At 39.1% G+C, this 11,103-nt stretch overlaps 1 protein-coding gene across 1 annotated transcript in view; it reads left to right on the top strand.

The window, feature by feature from the left end:
• LOC128666106 (dispanin subfamily A member 2b) overlaps positions 1–10,555 on the top strand; it is a 19,890-nt gene extending 9,335 nt beyond the window's left edge. The window contains exon 2 of the mRNA XM_053720516.1: positions 8,605–10,555. Coding sequence (XP_053576491.1) covers positions 8,605–8,757 — 153 coding nt within the window. The 3' untranslated portion in view covers positions 8,758–10,555. The remainder of the gene's footprint in view (positions 1–8,604) is intronic.
• The last annotated feature ends 548 nt before the right edge of the window (positions 10,556–11,103 follow it).

Genomic DNA, 11,103 nt, shown 5'->3' with positions numbered 1-11,103 from the left:
TGTTGATGGTGAACAGATCAAAACACTGACAGAATCCATGGATGGCAGGCTTTTGAGTGTCCTTACAAAGAAAGGTGGCTATATTGGTCACTGATTTGTTTTTGTTTAGTTTTTGAATGTCAGAAATGTATATTTGTGAATGTTGAGATGTTATATTGGTTTCACTGGTAAAAATAAATAATTGAAATGGGTATATATTTGTTTTTTGTTAAGTTGCCTAATAATTATGCACAGTAATAGTCACCTGCACACACAGATATCCCCCTAAAATAGCTAAAACTAAAAACAAACTAAAAACTACTTCCAAAAATATTCAGCTTTGATATTAATTAGTTTTTGGGTTCTTTGAGAACATGGTTGTTGTTCAATAATAAAATTAATCCTCAAAAATACAACTTGCCTAATAATTCTGCACTCCCTGTATATACCTACATACACACATACATAGATATATACATACATACATACACACACACACACACACACACACATATATACATACATACAGAGGGGGGTACTTATCAAGCCGTCAACCTCAAATACGCTGGAATTCCGCAGCGTATTTGTGGCGAGGCTTATTCGCCTTAGTTATCAAGCCCTGCTGCCCGGAAAAAGTAGAATTTTGTGACGTAAGGTTCGATCCGCCGGACTCAGTCCGACACAGATCGATTCTTACGTCACTCCAGATGTTCCGCAAGTGCGGCACAATCTGACTACTTTTGCTAGTTATCAAAAAACTAGCAGGTACGCTTGGCACTTTTCCGGCCCAGTGTACCTGGTTTTCAAACCGCCGCCCTGGAGGCGGCGGATCCCATAGGAATCAATGGGAGTCTGACCATAGCGAAAGTTCAGGTTCACTGCTGCCAGTCATCCCATTGATTCCTATGGGAAATGTCTACACCTAACACCCTAACATGTACCCTGAGTCTAAACACCCTAATCTGCTCCCCCTACACCGCCGCAACTAAATAAAGTTATTACCCCCTAAACCGCTGCTCCCGGAGCCCACCGCAAGCTATAATAAATATGTTAACCCCTAAACCGCCGCTCCCGGTCCCCGCCGCAACTATAATATATGTATTAACCCCTAAAAAAAAAATGAATTAAATACATCTAAATAATATTTCTCTTATTAACTAACTTAATCCTATTTAAAACTAAATACTTACCTTTAAAATAAACCCTAATATAGCAACAATATAAATAATAATTATATTGTAGCTATCTTAGGATTTATTTTTATTTTACAGGCAACTTTCAATTTATTTTAACTAGGTACAATAGCTATTAAATAGTTATTAACTATTTAATAGCTACCTAGCTAAAATAAAGAGAAATTAACCTGTAAAATAAATCCTAACCTAAGTTACAATTACACCTAACACTACACTATACTTTAATAAATGAATCCTATTTAAAACTAAATACTTACCTGTAAAATAAACCCTAAGATAGCTACAATGTAATTAATAATTACATTGTAGCTATTTTAGGATTTATATTTATTTTACAGGCAACTTTGTATTTATTTTAGCTAGTTAGAATAGTTATTAAATAGTTATTAACTATTTAATAACTACCTAGCTAAAAGAAATACAAAATTACCTGTAAAATAAATCATAACCTAAGTTACAATTAAACCTAACACTACACTATCATTAAATTAATTAAATAAATTAGCTACAAATAACTACAATTAAATACAATTCAATAAACTAACTAAAGTACAAAAAATAAAAAAAGCTGTTACAAAAAATAAAAAAAATAAGTTACAAACATTTAAAAAATATTACAACAATTTTAAGCTACTTACACCTAATCTAAGCCCCCTAATAAAATAACAAAGCCCCCCAAAATAAAAAAATTCCCTACCCTATTCTACATTAAAAAGTAAACAGCTCTTTTGCCTTACCAGCCCTTAAAAGGGCCTTTTGCGGGGCATGCCCCAAATAAAACAGCTCTTTTGCCTGTAAAAGAAAAATACAACCCCCCCAACATTAAAACCCACCACCCACATACCCCTAATCTAACCCAAACCCCCCTTAAATAAACCTAACACTACCCCCTTGAAGATCATCCTACCTTGAGTCGTCTTCACTCAGCCGAGCACCGATGGAACTGAAGAGGAGATCCGGAGTGGCAGAAGTCATCATCCAAGGGGCGCCGAAGAAATCTTCCATCCGATGAAGTCATCATCCAGGCGGCGCTGAAGAGGTCTTCGATCCGATAGAAGTCATCATCCAGGCGGCGTCTTCAATCTTCATCCATCCGGAGCGGAGCCATCTTCAGAAGAGCCTACACGGATCCATCCTCTTCTTCCCGACGACTAACGACGAATGACGGTACCTTTAAGTGACGTCATCCAAGATGGCGTCCCTCGAATTCCGATTGGCTGATAGGATTATATCAGCCAATCGGAATTAAGGTAGAAAAATCTGATTGGCTGATTCAATCAGCCAATCAGATTCAAGTTCAATCCGATTGGCTGAACCAATTTAGTTTTAAATAGGATTCATTTATTAAAGTATAGTGTAGTGTTAGGTGTAATTGTAACTTAGGTTAGGATTTATTTTACAGGTTAATTTCTCTTTATTTTAGCTAGGTAGCTATTAAATAGTTAATAACTATTTAATAGCTATTGTACCTAGTTAAAATAAATTGAAAGTTGCCTGTAAAATAAATATAAATCCTAAGATAGCTACAATATAATTATTATTTATATTGTAGCTATCTTAGGGTTTATTTTAAAGGTAAGTATTTAGTTTTAAATAGGATTAATTTAGTTCATAATAGAAATATTATTTAGATTTATTTAATTAATATTTAAGTTAGGGGGTGTTAGGGTTAGTGTTAGACTTAGGTTTAGGGGTTAATGAATTTCTTATAGGTTGCGGCGGTGTATGGGGGGGCAGGATAGGGGTTAATAAATTTATTATAGGTGGCGATGGTGTAGGGGGGCAGATTAGGGGTTAATAAGTTTAATATAGGTTGCAGCTGGGTCCGGGAGCGGCGGTTTAGGGGTTAAACTATTTATTTAGTTGCAGCGGGGTCCGGGATCCGCAGGATAGGGGTTAATAAATTTATTCTAGGTGGCGGCGGTATAGGGGGGGCAGGATAGGGGTTAGTAGGTATAATGTAGGTGGCGGCTGGGTCCGGGAGCGGCGGTTTAGGGGTTAATACATTTATAAGAGTTGCGGCGGAGTCTAGGAGCGGCGGTTTAGGGGTTAGTAACTTTATTTAGTTGCGGGGGGCTCCGGGGGCGCCAGTATAGGGGGTAGAACAGTGTAGTTAGTGTGGGTGCTTAGTGACAGGGGTATCAATAAGAGATCGGATGAGTGATAACTCTCACAATCCGCTGCTCATCACCCCGTACTTGGTGCGCGGCTTTTTAACAGCTTTTTTGATATCTTAGGCGAACGTATTCAGGTCCGCGGCGGCGATGGTAGGCGAGCTTAGGCGGGCGTATTGGACCGGCGAAGGCAGGTAAAGTAGACGCGTTGATAAGTACCCCTCAGAGAGTGCAGAGAAAAAAAAGAGTAAGTGGAGAGAGAGAGACTAACAAGGAGAGACAGAGAGAGAGAATGAGAGTAAAGAGACAGTATAGTGGAGAGGCAGAGAGAGAGAATGAGAGTAAAGAGACAGTAAAGTGGAGAGGCAGAGAGAGAATGAGAGTAGAGAGACAGTAAAGTGGAGAGGCAGAGAGAGAGAATGAGAGTAGAGAGACAGTAAAATGGAGAGAGAGAGAGAGAATGAGAGTAGAGAGACAGTAAAATGGAGAGAGAGAATGAGAGTAGAGAGACAGTAAAATGGAGAGAGAGAGAGAGAATGAGAGTAAAGAGACAGTAAAGTGGAGAGGCAGAGAGAGAATGAGAGTAGAGAGACAGTAAAGTGGAGAGGCAGAGAGAGAATGAGAGTAAAGAGACAGTAAAGTGGAGAGGCAGAGAGAGAATGAGAGTAGAGAGACAGTAAAGTGGAGAGGCAGAGAGAGAATGAGAGTAAAGAGACAGTAAAGTGGAGAGGCAGAGAGAGAATGAGAGTAAAGAGACAGTAAAGTGGAGAGGCAGAGAGAGAATGAGAGTAGAGAGACAGTAAAGTGGAGAGGCAGAGAGAGAGAATGAGAGAAAAGAGACAGTAAAATGGAGAGAGAGAGAGAAAATGAGAGTAGAGATACAGTAAAGTGGAGAGGCAGAGAGAGAATGAGAGTAAAGAGACAGTAAAGTGGAGAGGCAGAGAGAGAATGAGAGTAAAGAGACAGTAAAGTGGAGAGGCAGAGAGAGAATGAGAGTAGAGAGACAGTAAAATGGAGAGAGAGAGAGAGAGAGAATGAGAGTAGAGAGACAGGGAACTGAGAGTGCAGAGCGGAAGGTGAAGATAGTCATTTTATTACAATAACCTTTTATCATATGCATGGGATGTGTGCCTGTTATACAACACACTGATAATGATTTTCTAAGTAACATATTTTTTTAGTTCACCCATGTATTTCTGTGACCTGTCTGTGCTCAACTACCCACTTGGCCGCTGACACATAGTGGTAGATTTATTAAATGTCAGACGGGAATGATTCGCTGTAGCGGATCATGTCCGCCCGTCATTGCTAAATGCAGACAGCATACGCTGTTGGCATTTAAAGGGACAGTCTACACCAGAATTTTATTGTTTAAAAAGATAAATAATCCCTTTATCACCCATTCCCTAGTTTTGCACAACCAACACAGTTATATTAATATACTTTTTACTTTTTACCTATGTGATTACCTTGTATCAATGCCTATGCAAACTGCCCCCTTATTTCAGTTCTTTTGACAGACATCCATTTTAGCCAATCAGAGCTGGCTCACCTGAACTCCATGTGCATGAGCACAGTGTTATCTATATGACACACATGAACTAACACCTTCTAGCGGTGAAACATTGCCCCCTTATTTCAGTTCTTTTGACAGACATCCATTTTAGCCAATCAGAGCTGGCTCACCTGAACTCCACGTGCATGAACACAGTGTTATCTATATGACACACATGAACTAACACACTCTAGTGGTGAAAAACTGTCAAAATGCCCTGAGAGAAGAGGCAGCCTTCAAGGGCTTAGAAATTAGCATATGAACCTCCTAGGTTTAGCTTTCAACTAAGAATACCAAGAAAACAAAGCAAAATTGGTGATAAAAGTAAATTGGAAAATTGTTTAAAATTAAATTCTCTATCTAAATCATAAAAGTTTATTTTGGACTAGATTGTCCTTTTAACATTGAACAAGAATTTCTAGTGAAATGCTTGTTTAATGCCGCCCCCTGCACATTCGCGGCCAATCTGCCGCTAGCAGGGCGTGTCAATCATCCTGATCATATCTGATCGGAATGATTGCAGTCCGCCACCTCAGAGGTGGCGGATAAGTTAAAGGGACATAATACTTATATGCTAAATCACTTGCAACTGATGCAGTATAACTGTAAAAAGCTGACAGGAAAATATCACCTGAGCATCTCTATGTAAAAAATGAAGATATTTTACCCCACAATTTTCTCAGCTCACCAGAGTAAGTGCTGTGTAAAAAGTTATATTTCAGCTGCTGTCCAGCTGCAGGTTAAAAAAAAAAGAAAGAAAGAAATGAACTGCAGCCAATCGGCATCAACATTGCTGAGGTCATGAACTCTTTTACTGTGATCTCATGAGATTTCACTTAACTGTCATTCGATTTCATATTAAACTTCCTTAAACTGAATAGGGAAATAACATAAGTGTGCATTAGACACGCTCCCTTGCCTGTTCCGGGACAGGCATACTGATTTGCTGCTTAAAGTCCTTTACAAGGGGGTGTGAATTCTTAGGACATTTTGAGGTAAAATATATTTTCTTTTTTACATAGAGATGTTCAGGTGATATTTTCGAGTCAGTTTTTTACAGCTACCCTGCATCACTTCATGTGATTCAACATTTGGGGATCATGGCCCTTTAAGGAACAGCGGTCTTATGACCGCTGATTCTTAACTTAAGTTTCAGGTGGACCTGAAACTTCGGGGGTAGATTGCAGCATCCGCTACTTAATAAATCTACCTTATAATCTTATCTCCAGAGCCCCACTTCCATCCATGCCTATCTAAACAAACAACGCCACCACCTTACCCAGCTATACCATGTCCTTATATTTCACATTTTATACCAAGTCTTCACCCTCTCTGTACCAACCTTTTACACATAACTAACACAGCTTAGGTGTCCCTTATGCCTTGAGTGCCGCATCTCCAGCTTCCCTCTCACTACCCATCTTTTTCACTGTGACTTGCTTCCCAATCTGATCCCTTTAACATGCTCTCTCCTGCACTGCTCTCTCCTTCCCTGTCACACTCAGTTGTCCCTGTTATTGTTTCTTGCTTCAGCTTTTCTGGTCTGGTACCTTTGTGTATGATTATACCAAGTCCAGCCTTCTAAACTCACTCCCTCCTCACCACTGATTTCTCAGTCTCTGGCTTTGCTCGCTGCCTGGAATCACATTTCACTCTGTTAAAGTGGCAGCTTCATGTCAGTCAAGGACTAGGAGAAATAAATGCATGTGATCAGTGATACAGGCCCAATGATCCAAAGTGCTGCCAATCGGCAACATTTTCCAAGGGATCCGCCACTATGTTGAGCGAGCATGTTAAAATATTCCAAGCTCCCAACATACCTATCCTGTTAACCCCTAAACCGCCACATACCCACTGCAAGTACCTATCCTGTTAACTCCTAAACTGCCACATACCCACCAGAAGTATCTATCCTTTTAGACCCTATACCGCCATAGACCCACCACAAGTATCTATCCTTTTAGACCCTATACTGCCACATACCCACCGCAAATATCTATCCTGTTAACCCTTATACTGCCACATACCCACCTCAAGTACCTATCCTGTTAACTCCTTAACTGCCACATACCCACTGCAAGCACCTATGCTGTTAACCCCTACACTGCCACATACCAACCGCAAGTACCTATCCTGTTAACCCCTAAACTACCACATACCCACCACAAGTATATATCATGTTAACCCCTATACCACTGCAAGAATCATACACTATTAACCCCTAAACCACCACTAGCCCACAGCAAGTACCCTACACCACTAATAACCCCTAAACCGCCACTAGCCCACAGCAAGTACCCTACACTATTAACCCCTAAACCACCACTAGCCCACTGCAAGTACCCTACCCTATTAACCCCTAAACTGCCACAACCCCCAATGCAAACTTACCCTTCTCTTCCTAACACCTAATCCCCCTCTAAACTATAACCCCTAAGTTACTTAAAAATAAAAATCTGTTACTGAAAAAATAAGTCTAAGTTGCATAAAATAAAAAAAACACCATTATACCTAACACTAACCTACATGCCCCATAAAAAAAAAACACCCCAACAAAAAAAAAACAACTAAAGCCTTACAATAGTCCTTAAAAAGGGCCTTTTGTAGGGCATTGCTATATACTATAACCCCTAAGTTAATTAAAAATAAAAATAAAAATCTGTTACTGAAAAAATAAAAGTCTAAGTTGCATAAAATAAAAAAAAAAACACCATTATACCTAACACTAACCTACATGCCCCATAAAAAAACACCCCCCCCAAAAAAACTAAAGCCTTAAATAGTCCTTAAAAGGGCCTTTTGTAGGGCATTGCCCTAAAGTCAATACGGCTATTTTATATTTAGAAAAAATACAACACCCCCCTCTACAATACAAGCAACCACCCACCCCCCAAAAAATAATAAAATCTAATTAAAAAAACTATCATAAAATAAAATTTTAAATAAAATCTTCATCCACACCGGGCCCCTCTTCATCCATGATCCATGCATCAGGGACCCATCCACATGGCGGCACAGGCAAACTTCAGAAGCCTCTACCGCCTACTCCGCTCCGCAATCTTCTTCAACGCTGTGGCCCTCTTCATCCAGGGGCCATCTTTGCAGAGGCGGACTTCACAGTGGCAGTAGAATGAAAAGTTGAAAAAAAAGCTCACATCCAACAAGTTACCCAAACCCGATTGCATTTTCTCAAGTGCACTAACCCTACATGAAATATTAATATTTCACATTCCAATGTTCTTCACAAAGCAGATCATGTTCAATTTATTCTTAAATACATATTTCTATATATCTCTGATGTTTGTTTGGTAAAATATATACAGTATATATAGTATATAAATGTACCATGTGAATTATGTACTATTTCTAATTTTAACTTTATTCTTAAACTATGTTGTACACTTTTAATGTGTACATTAAATACTATTTTGTAATGTTTGCGCTTATCCTGCACATACAGAAATGTAGGTTACGCCCTTTGGCAAGCTACACAGATATCAAGGTAAAACTTGCCTCTTATTACCTTTATAGCACTGAGAGATCTGTTTAGATAATCTCGCTTGTTCAGGCAGCTTTAGAAAATCTGGCTACTAGAAAGAAGAAAACTCTAATAATAGGTTATTCTATAGCAAGGTAATAGGTTGTCGGTTTATAAATAGATATATTATTAGTAGTAATATTAATAATGATAAAGTGTTTTTGTTTCGCTCCTTTAGTTCTGTATTTATTAATTACCTAATCCCATCTCTCTTGCCTGCAGAGTCGAGACCGGAAGTTGGTTGGTGATCACAGTGGCGCTATTACCTACAGCTATACAGCTCGAGATCTCAATATTGCTGCAACGGCGCTGTCCATTTTTTCTTTCATTGTATTTGTTATCCTGTTTGTGATAAATTTTCATGTCAGCAAATGACCAGAAACCAGCAAACCTTTGAACATCTCTTTGTTTCACTTTTGGGGCGGCGAATGACAATAAGAGGCTCACTGCTTTGCTTTGTACTTGTACTTTCAGTAATCACTACTTACCGCATTTAAAGCCACATTAATTTGTTATAATCTTCATTACCACTAGTATTATTTTGTTAGGAAAGCTGTTTATATAAATGTTGCTTGTGTTATATTTTTTTTGTTTATATTTTTATGTTCACCATTATAAACTTTCATAATGCACTTAGAATATGGGTTACCAAGCTTTATCCATCTACAAACGAGACCACTGTGTTTTAGTGAGAACAGTATTTATACATCAAAAATATTTTTACCTGAAAAATGTCAAACAACATTTTTGTTACAAAAGACTTGTTATACTTATTACCAATGTATAAGGAATTGCTCCTTCATGTTTATTTTTGTACTTGAAATTGTTTATTTTGCCTACTAAAGCCATCACCTATTGTTCTCAAGGATATGCCAATTTAAATTGACTGAGTCTGCAAAAAGACAGAGCTGGTCATGTTATCTTTTTTTATAAGCAAAGCCTAATAGATTTTTAAATGTTACTCAAGGCTAGGGGTCCGATTTACCGTGTGTCTGGCGGACATGATCTGCTGTAGTGGATCATGTCCGCCAGACATCGATAATGCCATCGGAATGTTTCATTGCACAAGCATTCCTTGCGAAATGCTTGTGCAATGCCGCCCCCTGCAGATTTGCGGCCAATTGGCCGCTAACAGGGGGTGTCAATCAACCCGATCGGGCGGATTGCTGTCCGCCGCCTCAGAGGTGGCAGACAAGTTTAGCAGCAGCGGTCTTAAGACCACTGCTTCCTAACTTCTGTTTCCGGCGAGCCTGAAGGCTCGCACGGAAACAGCTGCATTTTGCAGCATTCAGCTGTTAATAAATCGACCCCTAGGGGTTCAATGAGCAAAACCATCTATTTTAGATACAAAAATGATCTATTTCTTGCGGTTTCCCCTCTAGGAGTTTAATTTATGCTGTTATCGCCTGCTTTACCTAGCTTCTCCACAGAGAATACAGCAGTATTCATATTTTCTGTATAGGTGGAGTTTTCAACAGGCAAACTCTGCTTTTTAAATGACAAAAAAAGATAAATGAACAACTGCGTGTTAACAATTAAACACACTTAATTATGTAAATAAAATTGATCATTGGGAACAGTACAATGTTCCATTGTTGTAATACAAAAGCACTAAGCAGTTAAGCGTACTTAAAGGAACACTCAAGTCAAAATAACCTTGGAAAATTCAGTTTTAAGACACTTTGCAATTTATTTCCATTATCAAATTTTGCACAGTTCTTTATAAACACACTTTCTTGAGAACAAGCTCCTACTGAGCATGTGCACAACCTCACAGGGTATACATATACTAGTCTGTGATTAGCTGATGTCTTTCACATGATACAGGGGCAGGAAAATGGGAGAACAAATGTATGCACTGTCCATTACTTCCTGTTACAGCCCTCAAGTGGGCTGGGGCCCTCTGTAGAGAGGCAGAATAGCATTATTTTCTCTGAACTGGTGCTAAGAGACACCTATCTGATAGCTGCAAATAGTTTATTGCCCATGTTCAGTGTAGGACTTTTGCTGCAAAAATCATGTTACTATGTAACCTAATCATGTGACCATATAACCTAATTATGTGACCATGTGACCTAATCATGTGACCATGAAACCTAAGTACTGTAATGGTAGCTTTTCACCAAAGGAGCACAGTTTAATATCTATTTAAATAAAAAGCAAATAAAACTGATACTGCAGTATTTGTTTCTTTCCTTATCAACCAATGAGCTTTAGCAGGAAGTACCTGTCAGTCAATGATCTTTAGCAGGAAGTACCTGTCAGCCAATGATCCTCCCTTAGCAGAAGTGCGAAACTCATATGCAGATTTTTTTTTTTTAATTACATTTTTTTAATAGAAAAACAAAACATATTGTATTTAAAGGGACATTAAGGTCTGTATAACTGCATGCTCTGTCTGAGGTCAGGATGTTAAAAACATTGTCAGACCGTCAGAATATTCTAAAGAAAGGGGCATGTCCAAAAGGGCATGTCCAAGTGATGCTGACGAGCAGGGCGATGTCACTCCCCCTGAATGCCTACATCTACGTCACGGCTAATCTACACTCTGGCATAGCACCAGCAAAACCTCTCCGGTGTAGCCGGGCTCCTCAGTGCCAGACCGGAATTGAGTCTCAGTCTGCCGCTTCTTAAAAGGGGTGTCGATCGACTAGGGTGCAAGGGATCAAGTTGGTCTTTGAGTATGTTGTCGGCAATTTGATGAGGCACATAGGGATACCA

Source organism: Bombina bombina, chromosome 7, assembly GCF_027579735.1.
Source record: "Bombina bombina isolate aBomBom1 chromosome 7, aBomBom1.pri, whole genome shotgun sequence".
Classification (NCBI taxonomy): Eukaryota; Metazoa; Chordata; class Amphibia; order Anura; family Bombinatoridae; genus Bombina; species Bombina bombina.
This window is presented reverse-complemented; position numbering and strand designations above follow the sequence as displayed.